At 42.8% G+C, this 24,117-nt stretch overlaps 1 protein-coding gene across 1 annotated transcript in view; it reads left to right on the forward strand.

Moving 5' to 3' along the window:
• Window positions 1-24,117, forward strand: part of T265_15503 (hypothetical protein) — a gene marked incomplete at both ends in the record, with an annotated part of 38,504 nt that overhangs the window by 8,172 nt on the left and 6,215 nt on the right. The window contains 5 exons of the mRNA XM_009178431.1: window positions 4,708-4,803; window positions 6,662-6,799; window positions 13,919-14,502; window positions 17,767-17,872; window positions 23,128-23,287. Coding sequence (XP_009176695.1) covers window positions 4,708-4,803; window positions 6,662-6,799; window positions 13,919-14,502; window positions 17,767-17,872; window positions 23,128-23,287 — 1,084 coding nt within the window. The remainder of the gene's footprint in view (window positions 1-4,707; window positions 4,804-6,661; window positions 6,800-13,918; window positions 14,503-17,766; window positions 17,873-23,127; window positions 23,288-24,117) is intronic.

A 24,117-nucleotide genomic window follows, 5' to 3' on the forward strand; every position in this document is an offset into this window, starting at 1 on the left:
ATGAACCGAACCAGAAGAACTAGACCCTAGGCAGGACCCAAACACATGTAGGTTTCCCCACCGACCCAACACTTGTTCAACCACTCTAACACACTAAAATCCCTCGGTCGACACCCAACAGAGATTTAGCTTGACTTAGTTAATTGGTTCTCCTTCCGCCTTAAATCTCGACCAACCTCGTAACCTAGTCACCTGGCCTGGCGAAGCTTTTGTGTCAAAAGCCAAACGTTGCCCAGCAATAAATCTACCGATTGTCACCAAACTTTTCCGAAAACGATGAACGTTTAGTTTGTATTCTGATGAGATTTGTGAGGATAATGTCCAAGAAGCATCATCAGCACTAGTTCCAAACGACAAATCTAGGGGTTCAAAGTTGAGAGGAGGTTCTATAATGGCATTTCATCTATTTCTCGAAAGCTGGAATATAATCTTCATCAGGTTCATCCAACATACTCAGCTGACATCACCGACTAAATGCTTTCCGTAACTCGTCTGCCAATACTAAAAATCACTGTTTTCGTAGTGATGTTAGACGCTATTGTGACATTGCACTTTATGTCTTGGAAGCCACTGAGAACAACCATGTAGAGTTCAATCACAAATGGTATGACTGGGAAGTAAAACAGCAGGCCATACAATGGGGCCATAAAATCTGGGCTGATGTAGTGAAACTCTAAGAATTGGAGAGTGAACATCTTAGGAGGTTATTTGATGGCCCCTGTGCAGTAGTTATGGGCGCTGAAAGCTTAAAAGTAGCAAAAACGATCTTTGGTGTTAAGTTTCCTTTATTGACCTCATCGATAACTACTCGGTGGGTGCACCCATCATGCATGTGGATCCATCGATTGGTACTTCAACGTCGCAGCTGCAGATTCTTCGACCAGAAGTAAGACGCACTGATGATTTCCGCTCTCTGTGTGAGGAAGATAATAGTCCATTTGAGCGAATGGAACCCCGTTTTTGTTGGTGGTTGGAAAAATCAGTTATGCCTTCACGGATGCAAATTTGAATTGCAGTGGAATCCGACGGAACATACTTTTTTTTGGTCAGTCAGTCCGTCCAAAATTGACTCTCCTTGAATTTTTTTGCATTCTGAAGCAGAAATTGTTGAGGGACTAGAACAACCAGATAACAGAAATTTTGTCATCAGAAACGTCCCCCAGTCAGTGACTGAGTAGTGGACGCGCCCTTTAAATGCCGCGTTTGAAGAACATTAAAATGAGACCACTCCACCAGTAACCACTTTGGACGTTGAAGAGATGGACTTAAAAACTCACTCTATAGAAGAAAAGAGGCAATATGCATTGCTCAGTGATAGAAAGGAGCGCAATCTGGATAATAAAAGCTGACGAATTTTTTGTGGGAGTCGTATGGGAACATTGGAGGAAATTACCAGCAGATGAAGTTAAAACTTTGGCTTGAAGTGACATTTTTATAAAAGGCAAATTTCCCTTAAGTGAATAAACAGGAAAATATGGCCGGTTCCGACAACAGAACACTAAAAACAATACTAAACTACAACATACTAGCAAATCAAATGTCTCAAAACGACTAGTGGAAGACTTCGTTTTTTTTCTCTTCCCAGATTCAGTTGGCATGCTCTCTCTGGACAAAACCATTTGGAACAATAACAGGGCTTTTGCAGTAGACTTAGCTGAATCCCTGTTGAATCTCTCGTTTGTGATATGGTCCAGCTGAGTGTGCTGTACAAAGGCCGTCTCATGTTTCAGTTGGTACGACATTTGAGATATCGACGTATGTTTTCTTGACGAGACACTGCTCAGTTGGATTCACCTGTATCCAGCGCTAAAACCAAATGGTGTGCAAATGAACACTTTTCGCGAAATGCGTCCAGATTGGGTTAAAGGTTTATGGAACCTGGGAGCTGCGTATACCTGATGAACCCAAAGATGGGCAAAACCAGTCGTGGGTAGTTGAAGAGTTTTCAGCTACCTTATAAGTAGTGTTCCGTCAAGAAAATATCAAGGCTTGTTTATGGTTGTAGTTTAAAAAAACATTTTCTAAGAGGTTGTTGATTTAAACAAAATGGTGGATGCGTGGTGAAAGTTACCGGTGAAAATTTTTCCCTCATAACAATAAGTAGTGCGCTCTTCTAGCCCCCAAATTTCACTGATTTTTGCGTTTCATTAGTTTTCATCTACTTTTAGTACACCACATTAAAATTTACGGGTTTCATAGGTTTGAGATTTATGTTGGCGGCTAAGCTGGATTATTGCCAATAATTTTTGGGAGGACTCTCAAGACTGGACGAAGCAAACATACCGCGGCAGCTAACTGTCTTACTAGCGAAGCCGCAGCTTACATCACAAATGAACAATGGAGAAAGCTTAATTGTCTCATCTCAGTTCTAAATAAACAAGCCGCAAGAGTTGGCGTAGAAAATGAAAGCTGAGAGGAGTGGTGGGGACGAAGTGCTGATGACATTCGATGTAAGTCAAACTTGGCTGATCATAATCCAGCCATTACAGCCGCCGCTATGGAGTGAGTCTTTGAGAAGAGAGATATCTTAAAACTTCCTAAAACTTCTCAACTTCTAAGCTTGACAGCGAGTATTTTTAACAGTTAGAGGACGTACAGTGGGATTTACAGTTTCCAGATTAAACGTGAAATTCACAATTGAAAAATGGAAGAGATCAAGAAGAACAGCTAACCGCAACGAATCAGCATTCTAGTGAAAAACGTCTTCCGTGACACTCGGTTTACAGTAGAACCAGGAAAGAACAACTCAGTATTCATGGATAGTCTCAATACGGGATTCCTGAAGAGTAAGTCACAGAAAACCCAAAGGCCTCGCAACACCCAGCCACACCATTTTGAACTAAGCTAAAATGTAAACTGAGGGCTTATCGTCCTGTGTATCGAGAAAAAGTTGAAGCTACTGTAAGACTTAACGCACTACTCATAAGGTTGCTGACTGTGAGACTGTCCTGATAAAACGGATGAATATCAGTAGATGAACCTATCACTACGCAACAGAAAAAAACTGGAAGCCACTTTATGAATGCAATTCAATTCAACATCACATATGACAAACCGGATGGAAACTACCCATTAAAATACACGAACATGAACTTGTGAGTGACACTATCAAGTTTAGATGTTTCCTTAGCACAAATATCAGAAAGGGCATCAGTCCACCTCAAACAGCCTGTAGATATTAAGTTAAGCCGAAAGAAGTAACAAAAGCGAGTTAGTTGAAGCGCGTTGTTTTACGCAACAGCAGTAAACAAGCAGTTTGGTGGTGATCCAGCTTCTCAACTGGAAATCTCAAAAGAAATCCGTAAATCTACAAAGTGAACCACACAGAAACCAAGGCAAGGAAATGATAAAAGAAAAGAACAGAGGAAGATCACTTGATGCGCGAAATTGTTAGGAAGCAGAAGACGCAGCTAAAAATCAGAACCCCCCCCCACGCATTATCACAAATCATCAAGATATCAAATGGAGCATGAAGGAAAGGCTTCCGTACCGCAACGTGCCAGTGATTTTGGAACAGCAGGAGTTTATTGATCAAAGGCCGTGATTAGCAAACGTAAAAGAAGAAACTTAATGCTCAGAAGATCATTCGGGTTTGAGTCCGCCTGAGCTGTGAAGCAAAATCTGCCAAATTGTGTCTGTTGGCAACTACTAACTGACAGCACCCAGATTAGTTTAAATTATTTATGTCCTACATTACTCGATTATATATTCATCACTTAGCCATAAACGAATGGCTGAAGTCCTAACTGCAAAAGGATGCCAGGTGGAAAGGAGAGGAATAAACTTAGGGTCACATGCAAGCCAGGTCATAAAGCCTGACACGAGGGTAAGTTGGTGGGTAAAGTCCATTCCTGATATAAAAAACCCAGCTCATTTATTCCATGAAAAGGTGTTACTTTATGGATGGAACAAATGTATTTCTCAATAACCCATAAAATTTTCATAAGTAAATAAAAGATTCTTAGAGGGTCACAGAAGGCTGGTTAATGCGTGGAGATTGTTTCTCATCCTTCCCTCAATCAATAAGTTACAAAGTTATTATATACACAACTCATATTGGGCCAGACTATCTTTTTATACTCAACGGCTTTCCCAAAACTGATTGACTGGATTGGACATTCTCAACAGGCGTTACGCGGCATTTTTAATTTGTTTCTTTGCGGAAAAGTTCAAAACGTCCATTCCAGGCCAAGTATTTTTGAATTTGCCTCTTTTGGACCCAAAGGACTTCGGCTGATAGCGACTGACTCTGCCGCAGTTGAGACATGATTTCTGAATCCCTTGGAGTGATTATCTGGAACATTTTACCTGATGTTCAGTTCCGAACCAACCAATCACCATAACAGTTGAATTAGTCATTGTGTGGCCTTTTGCAACTCAGTTCGAACGGCACCTGGATACCGTTCTACAATTGGCTGGTCGTCTGACAACGTACTCTGCAGTACATCAGCAGCCGAATGACTGCACAAGCATGGAAGCTGTGAATAAAAGCAACAACGATCTACATGAAAAATTGCGAAGTACTAGTATATCACTCTTATAATACCCGTTGGTCACTGAACCAAATTAGGATTAGATGATGTTTGTGAATTGCATGGTAAGTAGCAATGGCAAAAATAGATATACTTCATAGAGAAAACAGGCACTTTTTTCTACATAGTACGGTATCCAGGTAACTTACCTGTCTCTAACACTCATTTTTTACAGAAATTATCTGGAAAGGTGAAGAAAGCGTGGGATAACATTGGACGATACTCCGAGCTGGTCACGATGCACGTAAAAAACGCAGCTGATTTTCATCAGGTTAGTAATTATTGTTATTTGATGTAGTTGTGACCACGAATTATTTTTCTCCAAGCAGTTTACTTCTCTGTAAGAGTATTCAAACTAAAGAAACATCCTAATGTGAGGGAGATAAACATCAAAGGATGCAAAATATTCTTCTGACTTCTCCCGTTGTTACTTCAAACACCAAACGTATTAGTTCGAATTGAAGGTTGACTTGCTTCCCAGAAAAGTTTTTTGGGTGCATTAGCCTGCTCCACACAGTTCGTTTACTTGTTTTATTGTCGCTCCTGCCAAAAATAAGTGAAATCATATAAGAGCATTTTTACGCATTTTTGTTCCCATTTGATTTGAGATAGTGAGGTCATCTGAGGTCATTTATGGTCATCTGTAAATCATCAGAGTGCTCACATAGCAGTTATTGGCTATGGTATACCAAATGGGAGATACAGGAAAACCAAATTCGATATTTTAATGCACAGAGATGGAGTTGTGAACTCAATGAACCATTCTGAGAATTTAAAGCTATAGTAGTAACACGCACAGAAACCATTTATTATTCAGTGTCCAGTTTAAAAGTGATTGTACCGAAGTGATCCCAAGTGCCTATTAATTGACCTTCTTCAGAGACGAAGACAAGAAGTGAAAAATTGCGAAATTTCAAAGTAATTTAGTAGAGTGTCAAGTCAAGACAAACACGGTTTTATGTAGCCATTTGAGTGATTTTTAGTAGGTAATCATTTCAGGACATCCAGTCTGTCGAAAAAAGCAAGATGAAACAATTTATAATAGAGGAAGAAGCGGGGGAGTGACCTTTAGACAAGATTGCTTAAAGAAAGGTCAGGAAGACACATCAGGCAAAGTGCACTTGAGGTGTACTAGGTGTAGTGAGTCAAACAGAGAAGGAGTAATCCATGTGGGGATGCGTTCAATCCTGAAATTTTATTGAGTTCACGGGAAACATAGAAGCTTTAGATTCAAAGATTGAAATAAGAAAGATATCTTACCTCAACATAAACCAATCCATGATGCTTACACTGGAGTTGTATGTTAGAAGATATAGGGTATAAATGCTTCACGGAGGAGCACTTGTGAATACTTTGGTCACCAGCCATGGCACCTTTATATCAGTTGCCTGATAATAGGCCAGTTGAAGCGTGCTGACATTTTAGTGCATTTAGAATGAACTGAACTAACAGAGAAAAATGTGACGCAATCCAGACCCTCAAGTGCTGAGCAGGACTGAAAATGAGGGAAGTGGTGTGAGTTTGTCCCAGAAAACTTTTTCTCATCACTGAAATATTGGCAACAAAACTTAACACTTTTAGCTTCTCCTAGGGCGTGCATGTTTAACGGATAATCAGTGATTAGGCATTTTCCTGAGGACACAGCGGAGCAAAATGGTGGTGTTCAAGGTTATTCAAGCCCTTGGTTGTGTAGGTAAAATCCGCAGGTCTCTTAACAGATAGCACTCGATATATGATCAAAGACTGACAGAATATTTGAGATCTGTGCTTACTAATCATCTGATCACTTTGATCACAGAGATATGATGCCCCGACTCAAGTTTGACTGTCTCATTCAGAGTTAGGCATAGCATCAATCAATCGAAACTGCGTTCGGTTAATTCGATCTTCGGATGAATGTATTTCAAATGAGCACACTGTATTGATGAGTAATCGCAATTAACAGCTAACAAGCCGGATGCATGGTGAATCGATCGATACTGGGGGATGTTCGGTAAAGTGCAATTTAAAGTTCAGCTAGGTGTGTTGATTTGTGTTGGACTAAGAAGATAATACACCGAATGAGCGAGGATATTTGCGACCATTTTCGTTTAAACGTTAAAACTGTGGACCAATTTTGTTGATTACAGTTTTACTATGACGCCCGGCAAATAGAAGTCAAGCTAAATGAAAGATGTGCGAAGTTTGCTTGCGAGAAGGAACGCGGACACTGGGAGAATTGTGAAGGTTCTGTCATTGAAGCGAGAAATCTGGCGAATCAGATAAAGGTAAGACTTCGTGCTGGCTCGTTTTCTGTAACAGGTGTCATTTTTTAATCTGCTAGTGCACAGTTCGTGAAAAGGGGTCCTTTACGCAGTTCTATCACGTGAGTGAGACTGAGACCTACTCACAGTTTCATTTATGGTAAACAGCTTAAGAATCATCCAAAGATTCAGAAAAATGCTACAATACTTTTGAGTGGTTCATTTACTCATTTACTTCACATGTTTACTGCGGTGGTTTCCTGTAATTAAACCCAAAGAATAGGGAAGTTGGCCTGTAGAAATGACTCACTGTAGCGAAATTCTTTGACAAGATAAACCCTATGCATAATGGGTAAAGCTATAAACAACCTCACCTCCCCTGACAAAAAAATCCCAAAAAATGCTTTATATTATCTGTGAAAATTATATCTGGTTGTATCAGGAAGGCCAGATTCCTGAAAGCAACCACTGAATGCCGGAAATCTACTGAGACTCTCAACTCCGCTACATGTTGATCAGACAAACAACTCCCCCTTACTATGCAGCGCTTCACAGCCTTATATTGAACCCAAGCAACGAGAAGCAGCGTTGATCAAGGTTAGACAACGCCCCAGCAATATGCGGTACGTCGCAGCCTTGTAACAAAACCAGACCGCGTGCGTCAGCATTAGATCATTTAATAGCTTGTTCGGAATATAACTGTTGTGTTCACTTATGTGAGGCTTTCTCCGGCACAAGGCACTGGAACGTGTCAGCAGTCAGATACAGCAGACTGGCCAATCAGCAAATATAACAAGTTGGGATCAGCTTACCCGGCAACATTCTACCAATCACACCAGAGCTCCTCAAATTGTCACTTTCGTGGCCGACATCGTGTGGCCCTACTGACCTCGTACACAACGGACAAGAATGAAATCACAACTATTTTCCACCAATATGGCTAAAGGCGCATGTGAGTGGGTGAAGATTTTAGGAAAACGACAAGTCACCTTTACCCACTATAGAGTGGTTTGCTTCAAGTACTGTTTACCCGGTGGTAGACGAATAACGGGCCAGCCAGTTCGTGCAGTCTGTCCAGGCGTCTAACCATCATAGTTTACCGTAAGGGCAGTGAACTGATGACAGTAGAACTTAGGGAAATTAGGGAGGAAAGGGAGGATATTGACTAGCAAAATACCTTCAAATGACTTTTCTCCAATTAGTCACTTCAGTATAGCAAGTGGGTGCGAGGTATTGCAAGAACATTTGAATGAAGTACTTTATCTCATGTGCGCCATGGCAACAATAATTGAATACTTTCTGAAATGCCACTATGCCTGGTATAAAAAATTCGGAAGTTAGATAAATAATAATAATAATAACAGTGACCATCTGGATACGATAAATCTCCCTACAAGAAGAAGAACTGTGATGAAGTCACATTCAGACAGTGATATCAAGGCAAGACTATTGAGCAAGATTGAACAAACTCCCGAGATAACGCTGCAGTCTATTACCCATGAGTGCCAGCGCCTTTTAAATCTTAAGCGCGACACGGCCATGCTGGAGAAGCCCTTATCCAACCCTGCTTTCAACATCGCCAAGACGACATCGAAGCAACCTCCTGTGGTGACAAAGTCGAATGGAGCAAAGCCTCCGTCAGCATGCTGGCAATGCGGCGAATGGCATTTTGTGCGATTGTGTCCATACAAAAAGCACAAATGTTCAGTATGCAATCGACGTGGGCACAAGGAAAGCCAGTGCAGGACGCGGAAAGCTAGCCAAATGCGCAGTCAACCCCGGAGGTCACGAAGTAAACGAAGCCAATCAGAACCACGTTTTAACACAATACTCACAACATTCGATAACCAGATCGATGCTCGTTGCAAGTATGTCACAGTCAGAGCAAACAGAAGCACAATTCGATTACAGCTCGACACGATTTCTGATATTACGATTGTTTCCCGGCGCAACTGGAGAAAGATCGGATCACCAAAACTCAGACCGATAATGAACGCTGCCAGAAATGCTTCAGGTGGTAAGCTTCAACTACTTGGTGAGTTTAATTGTGAGATGGAGATAGCAGGCCACCGTGATTGTGGTATTGTCTATCTTGCTGATTGTGAGCTTAATCTCCTGGGCATAGACTGGATCGATCGCTTGCACCTTTCAACACTGCCGATCAAAAACTTATGTTCGTCAACACCGACAGGAGGGAAGCCAAAATTCCGGCCTGGCAACCGTGTGCTTGTGAGGGACTATCGCCCCGGGCACCGAAGATGGACTGTTGGAGTCGTCCTCAAAAGAAACGGCCAGGTGATTTACAGCGTCCAGGTGGAATCATTGATATGGAAACAACGCATCGTCAATTACGACCGACTGAGTGCCAGAGCCCAAGGGCGGAATAACAGTTACCAGACCTCAACTTACTGCTTGAATCCATTGATCTCCCAAGACCAGCACCTATAGCCACTGCCTCGCATGTACCGCTCAATACAGATCCATTGTTGCAACCAAGACGCCGTACTGATCGCATCAGAAAAGGGGTGGAACCCCTACAAATTGATCCGCGTCGAAAATCTTAGGTTAAACAGTCAAAAGGGGGAGCTATCAGGAAGGTCAGATTCCTGAAAGCAAATTTATAACGCCCGGAACCTACTGCTCCACTAAAAAGTCAACTGGAAAGCCGGCAAGCATCCAGGACAATCAATCATTCAATCAATTCAGCAAGACCTGATGAGTGTTCTTGCGGCCACAGAAGCACGACCGAATGTGATCAGCGTTCAGGCTTTTCACAGAGCCACTCTCACGCTCTCTCACTCACTCGCTTGTTCGGAATATGGGTGTTGTGTTCCCTCCTGTGAGTCTTTTCTCTCCGACACTAGGACCCGACACTGGAGCGGGCCAGCAGCAGATACCACAGATTGACGAATCAGCAGATATAACAGATTTGCTTGTGAATGGAATTGTTTTATACTATAAAAACCACACGAGTGTTCCTCTAAGACATCGACAGTCGTGCAGCCAGCCAATACCAGATCACGCGATAAAATCCGGGGCTGGTTGGGGCTAGTGGTGTTTCATTGCACAAAAGTCCAGCCTGGCCACAGTGACCGTCACTCCCTGGCCACTCAGGCAAAACTTATAAACCGGATAATTGGTGGGGCCAGAGTCGTGGCTTTTTGGCAGGGTTCCTTCTATGGGTGATTTGCTTCACTGGAAGAACCATAAATTGTTTTTGACTCTTGCAGACACACCCCTGTCAAATTCTGAATAGATTGGGAATCAATAATTAACAAACCGTATTTTTAAATTTAAGTGAGGTGTTTTTAGTAGGGAATATGTAAAAGAGGGAGCAAACCAGTGGACCACTAGAACTATCTGAGACCATAGTAATGGGCCAACCACCAAACCCATATATACTGGTTTTACAAGACTCATTCAAATCAGCCTGTCGTATCGAGTTTTGTCAAATCGTATTGAAACAACAAGCTCTGTTCAATCGAAAGCCAACCTAACCCATATTTAGACAAAAGGTATTGGGCCTGCGACCATCCGTTTAGCGTAAAACCAGTCTGCGCTATGGTGTGGGATACGCGTAGGTTTCGGCTGGGGTAAATATAAAGTTTGACCAAAAGTTCTGCGCGTATTGCGTGATGTATCCCAACTATAAAAAACACACTCTTAAGGCCAATTGTGCGCATCTTAAGTATATTACACAGTAGACTAGGTTTATAGGATTTTGTCAGGTCCTACTGAATAAGCAGAAAGAAGGTCATAGCCGGCTGGGTGATTTGTGGCATTCCGACTATCTTCACACTCATAAGTAAATGCCGCGAAAATTGACACAGTAGGACGGATAGAATTTCAACGTCTGTGATCGCGGAAAGATTGCAGTAACTATGTGTTTGCATTTGGAAACCGCCTGTGAGAATTTGGACTACTGTATTCATTGTCATTACTTAATCCAGTGTAGGATTACTCGATACTTGGCATGAATAATATATTTGTTCCTGACCTAACTTTACAGAAAATACATAGACTAACAGCCTTTAGATGAGCCCGCTAATTGCGTACGTGTTTTCCCGCGCACTCCTGACCGGTCTATTTCTCCACTGAGGCCTAAATAATTAGATGGTTCTACGCTCCACCCCATGGTAGTGCGTCAAAAGGATTACAACTAATTGGGATGGACAATCACAGGGTTGAAAGGATGCAACGTTCGATGCAGGCAAATCTTAAACGCTTGCAGACTTTGCGACCCCTGATTCATAATAATTTCCGTTTCCACTGAAATCAACGGTGGAAAAGTGTGTCGTTCCCCTTACGACGATTTTCTACACCCGGTTTCCATTTGCAGTTGGATGTGCATATTGGAAACGGGCTTCGGCTGACGAAATTGCCCACTAGAATGCAAGGTTACTTGGAATCGAAAAAGTGTTTCATATTCATGTTGTGCAACACGCAGCTTTTCGCACAGACAGCATTAGCTTACGCAACTTGTTACATGCTGCGTGATAATTTCAGTAGAGATGCTTGCGCAGCACTTTCAAACTGTTCATGAGTAGTATAAATTTGATGATGTAGAATATCCCGTTTTCTTCTCCAATGAGGTGGATTTTGGTGATGGTTATGGAAATCCGGGGTTTCCGTCGAATGCCAGTGATACCATCCTCACTTTGACTACCAAACAAGCAAACAAGCATTTTTCATTCATAGTTGCACTCATTAGGATTTGAGAGGCGCTTTTAATGAAATGACGGATAGAAACGAGTGTACTCAGTGTATATCCTAATTTAAGCACCAGTATCACTATGAAGTATTGATCAATTTGTCGCGAACTTCCCGCTTTTATTCTGTTACAACGTTTCCTGGAGAAATTTGGCACATAAATCGGTCACCAGGTCCTGTCGCTCGGTGTAGATGGTGCCTGTGATAAAGAGTAACTTAAGCTGGTGTGTATGTGAATCGACTGGATCAATCTCGAGAGAGATTTTTGTTTCGTAGGTTCGTAGCTCTGTGCCTACCGCACGTTGGCGCCAAGTTTGTTTTCTTATTGAGCCTGTCGCAGAACGCATCGTCAGCTACAGAAAACCCGTGGTTATGCTGTGGTTGTCCAAATAATATGATGCATGTGTGCGCTTACAACCTGGACTTAGTGCTTGATATCCACCTTAAACATATCTACCAATAAACGAACCTTAATGTATTGGAGTAAGTAGGTGGGTAACTATTAAAGGCACAACATTTCTCGGCTTATTCACCCATAGCGACAGACACTTTTAGACTGTTGTCACTACATTCCATCTCATTAGATACATTACCACTAAATGATTACATTTTACAGTAGATGGTGATCAGCCAGTGGCAAGTTGTAGGATTTCTGTCCAAATCATTTTCGTATGAAGAACCTTTCTTAGTGCCTGGGGCGCGATTGCAGTTGTCATGAAAACGTGCATCAGCAAGACACATCCTTGGTAACCTTTTGACCTAAACTTCAGATTCCCAACGCTCTAGATGAGCCTGTTACGCCAGCCTCAACAGTGCATGCTGGTCAGACATTAACTGTGATGTCTGTACAGGTGAGACTCATCTAATATTAAGCGGCGTGATCGACCGGTATGCATGCTCACAAACATTCAGTTCTGACGCTTATTTTATGTATTACTTTATTCTAAGTTTCATGTCAACTTTTGACCATACATTTTTGTCGGCAGTGGTTTTTCAGCACCACCACACTCAAGGCTAAAATATCTGGACAAGACGGTAGATTCGAAATACACTCATTCGCCAACAAATTTGGTTTTAACGAACAGGGGGTTCAAATGAATCCCGACTAAATCTCCAGTTCATAATATTCTTCAGCTGAATGTTTCGGACATGTTTCTGGACACCGCAGTACGTTGACAAGATGGGGTGCACTACTCATGGGGTTGCTAGATATCCTTCAATATTCCACAACCGGTTTCGTTAGAACCGATTTAGTGTAACGTAGGGTGTTTTGTGGGCGATTTTGCACGTGATTTTGGTTTAAGTAGAGCTTGGGGACTACCCCTACCTGGTGATCTTTAAGAAGTGCGAAAGCGCTGTCCCAATTGTCGTATACGGTCTTATATGTTGCCTGTAACTGGATAATTTTTCGCGAAAACGTAATTAATCATTTGGCGACTGTCTCCATTCAATAGGTACTGCTTTGTTCCAGGCTTACTGTGTGGTGTACGCGTTATCTAAAGCCAGGGAGTCATGAACTACTCAACTCCGCGAATTTTTGTGCCCACACTTTTTCGGGCATTTCCATCCTCCACGACCCATTGAATACTGCTATCAAAAGTGGGGTGAACTTTTATTCGTCTGCATGCAGGACAATTGGCATGCATTTCCTCTTGGGTGTGCGTAGCAGAAGATGCCACGCCTCGAAATAACGCTGACTGAAAGAAAGACGATTCGCCACTTCAGAAGAGCGAAGTAACAGCACCTGATCACAATAATTACCATCCAAATTTTGCATCTCAGCTGAGTTGGATACAACTGTTTAGGCCATTACGGCAGGTATTCTCTAAATAGATAAGTAGCAAGTCATTCGATGACACTCAGCTCACCGGCCTTCTTATTCATCTCATGCAGCGGTTTATCTGAACACACTGTATCACTGCCGTTCGTGTGATTCCCGTGTAGCGTTAGTCACGAAGCCGATTCGTCCAGTACTTCACAAATGAGCTTTACGCATTTGGAATCTAGTGCTCCCTCAGAGTGAGTGCGATCATCCGGAATCTCTGTTTATCGGCGACTCCATCATAACGTGATGCGTTCGAAAGCGTGATAATGTTTTCCCCTTTCTTTGGGCAGTAATTATCGAACTAAAGTGAACTAAAAACAGATAACCTTGAATACGGATACCGCTCAACTTTTAGGGTTCAACAAGACATATATAATGAGACAATCGTCAAAGATCGTTTAGTTCTTTGTAGAGTAAAGTAACTGTATCGCCTGTCCTGATGCCACAGTTAACAAATATGAGGAACACCTACATACTAATCCGGTTTACTCTTGCTGCGAATATCAGCAACAATTACAGAATCATTTTCCCTGTTAGGTTACTATGCATGCATTAGATTGGTTGAGGAACCAACCTAAACGTTTTCTTTCTTTGATACTGACCTGCAGAATGACTTTCAACATATGGACCATCTGTCTTCTCGTGCATATGAAATCCTCGGACGTGCAGGTTCGATTGTCCCAATCCACTTGCGTCAGGCACGCCTAAAGCGCCCAGTGAAAGGCATCATGCTGTGCGACTATGAGACAACGTTTGCCAAGCTGTCTGCCGGTGATACCGTTTTTGTACTGACAAACTCAGGCCTGGATGAAGAGGGTAGCACAGAAAATAGTTCAACAACTGGAACAAGTACAACTGAATACAGTGCTTCTTCACACGTAGAATCGACTACCAGCGAAGAGATTGACGACAACAGTTTGGCAAAAACATCAAGAAGACCAACAGATGTCCAGCCCACTGGGCGAACGGTGCACGCGCACTTTCCTTCGGAAACAATGGACTCTAGCGCAGCTTCGGACACTGCTTCATCGGCCTCCACATCATACCTGACAAATGGTTCTTATCAAGGAATATCAGCTGCAAAGTTACACTGGCATGTACGTACACCTGACGGTAGAGTCGATTGCCGTGTTCCGTCGGTATGTGTGCTACTTCCGGCACCTGACATTGATGCCCATCAGCGGGCAGTTGCGTAAGTGCACAAAGCTTTATCAATTCAGTGTTACACTTTTTATTGTATCTTTAAATGACATTTCAACCAAATTTACAGTCTATATTTTTGTAGCGGATAAGGTGTGGCGTTCTCTGCATTTTGTCTGGGTTGCATCGTGAAGGTAAGGTTACTTTGTCTCGACCTGCTGTTTGCACATGTGCATCAGAGCAGTGTCCAACAGGATCTTTAAACAATGAAAGGTTATCTGTAAGTCAAACTTTCAGGAGCCAAGTTTTTCGGCATTCATTGACGTGAATTATCCAAAGCTAGTTAAATGATTTCAAATGCGGAGTTTAAAATCCAATTCTGCGGGATAATCAGTTTGATGCTTATTGATTGTCCAAGCAATAGAGTCAGTTGTATAGCTTGATGCATGACGACGCAAGCCCACAACATAAGCTACATCTTTTGGGCACATAAATTCCAAATGTTTGCACATCACCTCATCACTAAAGCATTTATTCACATCTTCAAAATGTCTGGTTTATTTTGTTCAAAATCGAGTGATTAGGCCATTCGTTAAAATTGAGCGAGTGCCGCTGGATAGTCGTTGTAGAACATGTGGATATCGGTGTATGCTACTCTGTAAGCGGAAATTTTTTATACCCGTTCGATTCAGCGCGGTGTTGCATTGTAGGTGACGTGGACTAGATTCCTTGCAGAAATGAGCCCATCTAATCTACCTCACGTTTAGACCGTCAGCCAGACTAGCAAGCCCGGACCATTTCTGTGTCGGTGGTTACTTACTATTACTTTGGCGAACTTTACCTTCTTGTCCTTATGAAGTTATGAATGTGTGATGTGATACCAGCTGGCAGACTATCGAACCATAAAGCACTCAGATGGGCCTCAATGAGATTTCTGAACCAGGACGGACAACTTCCCTTCCTTAACTCTCACTCGCAAAATCTTCAGCCAAACGGTTGGGGACCATCGGACCTGCGATATTTCAGACAATTTGGATGAACTGCCGTTTCATTCATATGATGATAACATGGCTTCAGTTGAATGTGTGTTGCGATCGGAACATTAGAACCGTGACCACTGACTCTGTTCAGTGCAGCTCACAGTTGACAACCGATTGGATCGATCGGTCACAGTCAATCAAGACGAGAACAATAATTTCTGGGTGGTTTACAGTTGGTAACGCTTCAAGCATCATTTATCCCCAGAGAGACAGATCCGTATTGACTAATTTGGTCGCCAGGCTACACTGCATCGGTCGTAGAATTAGATTCTATGGCTGAAAGATGTTTTCGCTCACTGTGATTAGCACGGCTGTCTTTGTAATGATTTGTAAACTGCACGCTGTAAGTCGATGCTTACTAGAGGTCCTGTCAAGGCACGTCATAACACAAAAAACTACTGATATGTAACTAGTGTAGCAGCAATCTGAATTTCGCCTGGTCTTCGCAGACCCATACCCGACGACAAATTGTATGAACACTCCGATTATGCACGATATCTTCGGGATAATGAGAAAAATAAAAGTAGCACAATATGAATTGTACTAGGAAAAGGAATTCCAGATTACTGGGCTTGAAAGACGACAAAAAAGTGTTTGAAATCCGAGAACTATCGCAGAAAAATTATGGAACCACTTCAGTCCTCCAGGCTATTTACAGACACCGACGTGATGTTCATTCGCCCGTTCTTAATAAAAAGCACCGATAAAATTTCTCGAGAAAAGAGGCATAAGGATGGGGTTTTTGAATTACTACATTCCTAGGTTGGCTGTTCTCAAGTTCAATCCGGTCGGTAATTTCGAGGGGTCGTTTACACTAGCGCAGTTCCACTCAGGAGTAGCCGTTTGATACAAAGAAGTAAGCATATCGGTAGTACTGGACCATGACTCAAGTGGCCCCGAAATAAAATGTAACAGCATTTATTCACGGGGACCTTCAATGCAGTCATGGGAAACAAAAGAGACGCAATGCAACTCTTTCGGATAAATGCGGACAACGAATGATTAGTGTTACTTCACATTCAACTACAACTACATCAGAAATGAGAGCTATACGAGTATCGCTCAGCAATGTACCGTTTTTGATATGTAATCTACGGAACTAAACACCCGGTTTTCTTAGTTTCTAACTCATAAATTCTTATTTTTGACACGTCGTTTAGGTTGGTATGCACAAAATCCCGCAAGAGACTGTGTTTATTGCTGAGGTGATAAACTCTATAAGGCGGCTTGCGTGTTTCATTTGACGTCTGAACTGAGCTGGAGTGGTTAAAACGTGGGAAAATTGCGGTCGATTTCTAACTAAGGGCACCTGTTCCAGTTTTTTTGTAAAGGCCAGGTTGGAGGAATGGTATTTTGTCATGGCGACGCCCCCATCCTTATTGTCTGAGCAAATTGTGTATCCCCACCCAGCATTCTTCACCTGAGTGAAATTTAGTTTGGAATAGGGATATTTGGGGCACCTCACTTGCCTCTTTGACGCAAAATTCTGTCCAAAAAAAGGTCAGGCTGAAATCCAAGTAAAATTGGCAGGGAGTTTACCACTGAAATAATTTTCAAGGGAAAGTCTATCATAAAAGGTCAAAAACACCAGACTACTTGTTCTGTTTGGACCACACAGTCACTAGTCTAGTGTAAAAAATTACACGACTAATTTGACCATCTGCGACCGTTGCAACAAATCTTTTGGCGGCGCCCCTGAAGCTGTGCATACAGTTCTAAAAAGGACTTTGAGACAATTCCATTCCATGCTTCCGGATTGTGGTTCAAGTCAAAAGCGTCACTTATTTTATTCACACAAAGGTCTCCGTCTTCGGTCTTCAACGATGGTCACCATCTGCCCTAACCAGACCATTTCTAATGAGTGCAACATGTGGTTTTTTGGGAAGTGTTTTCGCGGTGATGATCATACGGGTGGGATCGTGTGTTTTGTGTTCACCACCACTATAGGTGTGTGGGTGGGTCATGATTTTATGAGTCCACATGCGTCTTCGACCGCCGAGCCCGTCGCGTGGAACAAATCTAGCAAAATGTTGTTGTATTGGTGCTGCTACAGCCTGCTCGATTCCTTCTGCAGTTGATATAAATGAACAAAAGATATTAGCCCCACAAATTTTATTACGGCAAAAAGGCGATAACGTTATTTTTATTGAACTGGCTAGGGTGAAGCGAATCCCGAAATGCCCAAATTTAACAACTGATCTAGACCTTTAGTATTTCTAGTCTCGTGAAGGAGTAATCACCTGATTGCATTATTGATTCTCTCTCACATTTAACAGTCTGAATCATGTCCTTCTCACCGCCTGGAAGGAGATCATTGACGAGAGACTCGCCATCTCCCTCGAATTCTTCAAATGCTTCCTACGACGTCTTTGCGAAACTGATGTAAGTCCCACACAAACATTATTCACATGCGTTATTTGACCGAAAGTATGTAGCCTTCTGAAAGGACGTATAGGGTGATAAACATTCAAGTGAATATTTGTCATGCACTACTAATGAATTTCTTCGACAGCCCGCGGTCGATTTCGCCCTTCTTGGGGCTCATCAGATATGCGCAGTCCCCGATTTCCCGTCAACCTTATGTTCTACTTGAAACAAAATTGCACGCAATTAGCGAAATACAATCATTTGCAAACAAATTCGGTATCGTAGCAACTGAAACATGAGGTGGCCTGGTGCAGCACATTCAGTTGCTTGGAGACATCACAAACGAGAGATTCAGCTGGTTTCCAGGTGAGTCACTCGGACAAAAAAATTTGTCTACAAATGAGTGTATTTCGCTAATCCAAGTGAATGTTTTCCTAAAGCTTGTTTTCTCAGGTACGTCCCCTCCCAGGCAGCAGGGGTCCCATTCGTCTGTTAAGGTCTTTCTGGGTATATTTGTACATTTCTGAATAGGCCCCCGAAAAGTAACTTTAGTTATCCCAGTTGAGGGGTGTTTCCGGTGAGTGGTGGAGGGCGAATCCAGGAGACTAAAATTTGTCTATCGGCGCTTCTTACGGCGCTTAATGTTTTCCATCAGCCTGGAGGCGCACCCTACCGGGTGACATTTATGGTGCGGTTTTTGAAAATAGATTTCACATGTCACGAAAAAGTCACCCCTGGTAGCCACAACAAACAATACATCTAGGTTTACAAAATAAAGTGAACTATTATTATCACTATGATATTAAGCCTACCAAAATCGCTGGCATACTTCCTTCGTACCCGGAGAACAGAACAGAAAGGACTCAGAATTGGTCTTAAGATGCCACCCCGTTTGGTAATGCATTCGATGACTTCGAAAAATGCGGCTTTCGTTGGGAAAACAATGCGAAAATACGTGTAACCCTACCAGGAAATATTTATTGTAAGCTCAATGGTATAGTTACAAGAGAGATAGCCTGTGAAGCTTAGGCAATCATAGCAATCAAGAGGACAACAAAGTGCATAGAAAAAGGAAGAATGGAACTGCTGTGTGGAAGTGGAAAGTGGCGAGCAACCTGTCATGGAAACCATAACCAACCAAGTAATAGCGCAGCCCGACAGATGTTTTCATTTAAATATTTTGTCTCCATTTTTCGTTCTCGCTTCATACTTTGTCACATTTAGACGTAGTCAGATAAAACTTTCTTGGGACGCTTTTACTCCACACGTCCTAAGTACGAAGACATGAAGTTTCATTCCCGGAGAATTAATGGAAGAACTTACTTATAATGCATGGTGTTTAGTATCTACGTCAACCACACGGAAATATTTACACCTGATTTAGTCCAGGCATGGGTTCCGTAACAGAGAATGCAGGCACACCCTAATAGGGGGTGGGTGTAGTAAATGTTGCTGTTTCTGAGTCCTTAACCGTTCGATAGAGAGAACCAAGAGCGTTCCGGATGGGATTTGGGTGTGTGGGCAAGTTACTGCACTTGGCGCACCCCACATTTTGCAAGCAAAAACAGCCAGTAGAGCATGGCGGGCAAAACTATCTGAGCACTAGCAAGGGGATTTGAGGGACGTTGCCAGTGATGAATAAAACTACAAACATGCACAACCCAGTCGTTTCGAAGACGGTAGACTATCTACCTACCACCTAGGACGGAATGTCCGGCTCACACTACTCAAGTGCGAACATGTTCACTTGATCAAACAAAAATTCAGATGGGTCCGACGAGCGCTGGTGGAGTAGTGGTAACACTCTTGCCCCGCGTGTCAGATGTATGGAGTTCAAATCCCGGCCTACTTATTGGATATGCATTGCTGATGAGCTCTAATAAGGGCAAAACTCGATTCCCGTGCTTCCAACTCCTTTGACGTGGATTCACCAGAATGATCACACCAGGATCGGAAGACGATTTTTCAAGCAGAAATCATGGGAGTATGCATTTTGCAAAACCCACAACCCCGGACACCTGAAAAAATGGATAGTTGCTCAAAGGTGGTGGATCAGAAACAGTTGGCAGATTGTGGTGTCAGGAAGAAAGAGAGATTCAGTATGTCCCTTTGGAAGATATCGTCACTGGCGTTGAACAGACTGAAGGCAGCTTTCCTCATTCAACTTTGGTTCACAGAAGAGAATTGCAAAAGCTGCCTCGTGCCTCAGTTAGCATGACATTTGAGATATATAGAAGTACGTTTTCTGTACACGATTCACTGCTCATAAGGTGTCTGAAATCTCCTCAAGAGACCCATACTGGTTCCTCCCTTTGTGGGCTTATCAGGAAATGTAGTCGACAAGTTTCAATGATTAGTGTGTCTTGTGAAGACATGAAGAATATTTTGGCTACTGAAACATCGCGTGGACTTTGTGCGGCATACTTAGTTGAATGAGAAATGAATAAAATGGTACGTGCAGTATTATTGTTGACTGCATTCCGACTAATATTCCCCTCTGGGATTAGTCGGTAAGGCTGTATGCAAGTGCCTAAAGGGTGACTTACGTTTCTGCCTGACGAAAACCAATTGTTTGCTGTCGTGCTCTGACTACACACGAGGGCCACCGAAACCTGTCGACCTTTCATTTGGTCAGCTGGGTTTTGCCACTGTGTCGGTTACACTCGTGTGCTCGCGTGCACAAGAAACAGGGGGACCCGTAAGAGAGCGATGTCTATCTTTTTGCATGTAGGTACATGCGGGGGCACGTTTATGCGCAGTTCTGCCTACGGGTTGGATTGCAGAGAAACTGTGCGAAATGCTCGGGTTTTCAGGATACTGTGGCGCTACAGCGAGCAGACCGATGGATAGATGACAAGACGTAGGTCATAGAGGATGCAGACAGCGACGTGCGCCGGACCTATATTGAGCGGCTTATGGCATGAAGCGAAAGTCAAGTTTAGAGCGTTGAGTAAAAACAGATGAGACAATGTTCAGTGATCAAACGAACGTATCCCATCCAGTCACGGGAACAGTGTGTGGTGCGATCGTCTGCCAGGCGGCCTTACGTTTATCTGTGACGAAAATCCTGTTCTGAATACACAACGAGCACCGGACTCCGTATAATCCTCTATAACAAAAACATTTTTCCAGTGTTCTTTATCCCAAGGCTCGCGGCTGTCTCAGCTGTTTATCCACACCACCACATTGAAATCCAAAGTGTTTAAGATAAAACTGTGGATTCGAAATACATTCATTCGCAAACGAATTTGGCGCCACCAGGAGGCACATTCGCAACCCAGCTACATCTCTTGTTAATGATGTTCTACAACAAATATCACTCAATGTTCCATTTGGGACGGTATTCGAGATATTGCAGGATATTTTCTTGACAAAATCATGGTACTCATAAGTTTGAGGATAATCATAATTGAGAGATCTAGTTGGGATTCTGATTTTCTTCCGATAACACGAGTTTGTCTTGTTCTACTTGGCTACTTGCGTACACCTTGGTGTTAAGGTAGAACATAAGGTTGACGGTAATTCGGAGACCCTGCCCCAGAAGCAGCGGGACAGATCGTTGTCTGTCGCAAAGTTTTCAACAATCTCATGACTAATATGCTCCGACAAGTAGATTCAGACAGTTCACCAAACGAACATATCTAGTGGTAATCACCAGACAACTAGGCAAAACCTTCACATTATTCTGGGCTTCTGAAAATCACTTGGGCTCACGTTGAAGTTTGAAAATGTACGATCGGCCTTTTCGTCTGGAAGTCAAAGCCATTTAATCAAAAAGGTGCATTTTTCGATTCACCTCTGGGTTTGTCGAATTACTTCTAAGGAGAACTCGTCAGGATAATCATGGTCCTGCTAATGATCATTCCCTGGCGATTTCATACCTCTCGGCCATCCCGATGGCTGACCACCTTCCGACAACTTGATTGCGATTTAGTGTTTAAAAATTAGCCTGACTAGTCTTCATGCCATGTCTGAGTATTGGGTAGTCGAGGCTGAGAGGCGTCTCCTGAATATTGCAGTCTACCCTCAAGGGTTTAAGCACCACTGAGTAAATTTTGTGGGGTTAACTTCACAAAATGTGTTTGGTCTAGCAATAACCAGGTAACTCTCAAAATTTGAGGGCCTATCGGATCTAATATGTGGGTAGTGTTTGACAGTCCACGAAATGGCCATCTAGAAAAACGTAGCCGAATATTTCTCCAACGACCACCCCTTCCCCAAAATCTCATCGAAATTTGTTATAAATTTTGTGGGTTATATGTGGCGCTTAGTCTCATCTACCATAAGTTTAATTCAGTACGAGCTTTGTCTTTTCTCAGGAACCCCATTGTACTCACCGCGTGCTGGTTTACGAAAGTGATTCTTGCTCTTCTGAACCGCCCAATGAAATATCTCCTTGATTAATTCGATGGTTTACCAACGATTTCATTCAGCGGGTATCATGAGAATGGAACGTTCGGCGAATTAAATAAGCTGGCGATGACAAACTCTGACCGATTTGGTGGCTGGGAATCGCATGGTAGTGTGACATTCAGTGGCAACATACATATACGCAACTTTTGGATGCATTGTGAATCAGGAGATCCAGCCTTTAGTCCTGGTTGCAACTAGCGTGTGAATTTTGGCAAACATTCACTAAACCTAAATTATATGCCTCCTTCAGTTGGTGCGTCAGGTAGGAGGTAGCCTTTGCAAGAGCATAATGTGGTTTTGACGTACGTTTTCTCAAGCTACTGGGAAATGCTTGCACCTATTCTGCACGAATGAGACCGCATAGATTGTGAGCTATGTGTGGCATCTATCTGGCCTGATTGCTAGTGGGAAAAAAGTCTTCTGAATTTTGCTCGCATGTTGGAAGTTCAGATTCCTTCCTGAAGCCAGTCTATAGTAAAGAGGCGATACTTATTGGGATTCATTATTGATACACATCTCACGAAACTCCGAGGAGTTTCAAGACCGCGACCTCCCGCCTAATAGTGTGAACATTTAATTTTTCGGCCTGGAGCGGCTGATCGTAGCAACACCAATAATTCAATCACAAGATCTACATCAGGTAATCAAATATCGACTGGCTGAAACCACTTAACCCTTTTGTCTTTCGTTATCCGGATTATATTGCTCCTGACGAAAAATCGTCTTGGGTGATCGAAAGGTTGACACATTGAAGAAGGTATGTAAGTTTCTTCAAGTGCTAATGAAATTAATATAACAGGTCATTGCCTGGTGTTTGCGCAACACATCAAAATGAGTCGTTTCCCTTCCATTTACAGCGCGTTAACGCGGCAGATGATGAAGCATTTAAGCGTTTGCTGCAGGAGTTGCGTTACTCATTAATGGCACCTCCTACTGCAGACAACGAAGAAACTAAGAACAAAGAGCTGATCGAACTGGTGAATGCAGTCCAAACACATTGGGAGAAAACACGTAACGGTACGTAGATCTCCTTCAAGAGGTCAGTTGTTTCCATCTTGTTGTACCAGCAAGACTGGCTAGTCGAAACACTTAAAATCTAAGTGTATCATTTTTCTTAGCTTAGCTTTTTAGCTGGTAAGCCAGCTGATCAAATCTGGGGGGCAGGTGGTAAGAAAGAGATTCTGTGAAAGCATTGCCTGATGAAACCAAACAACCCTGATTACATTCTACAGCTATGCTTCTGCTTATGATTATTTGACTTGGTCACCCCTGCCTATGTTAGTTTCTCCTAAACAAGCACTCATTTGGAATCTGACCATTGCGGTTTTATTTTATCGAAGTGGGAATTCACACAACAAAAACGACCAACTACGGTAACCAGCTGCAGCAGCAGCAGGATCAACCGAAGTTCAAAGTCTATAGCGTCTATAGCGGATACCGTCATCTCGACAACTGTACTTGGATCATCAATAGGAATTTCAGAGGTACAGCAAAGTCAAACAACAGCGTGCACGCAAGGGAAGCATTTTGGCCCATCTGTTCAAGAGTTATCACATTAAAGCCGCAAGTGAAAAAAGGAGAACGAAGCCTGAGTAGAGGAAGCGGAGCAGGAGATGTGAGCAGTGGTGTGCAGTATGTCAACAATCTAGGTGCCTTAGTGACGTACCTATGCATGGGATTGTCAAATGAAACTGGATGGAAGTTCAGAGAAAACAATGGAAAAACGGGTTGGAAACGGACGTCAGCAGTCGCTTGCTTTTGCCTACCCGCTCTGCTTTAGGTAGCGACCAAGGCGATCCGACTGATGTCACAATGCGGTGACCAATGTGGGGTGAAGGCACTTTTAT

Source organism: Opisthorchis viverrini, assembly GCF_000715545.1.
Source record: "Opisthorchis viverrini unplaced genomic scaffold opera_v5_549, whole genome shotgun sequence".
Taxonomy (NCBI): Eukaryota; Metazoa; Platyhelminthes; class Trematoda; order Opisthorchiida; family Opisthorchiidae; genus Opisthorchis; species Opisthorchis viverrini.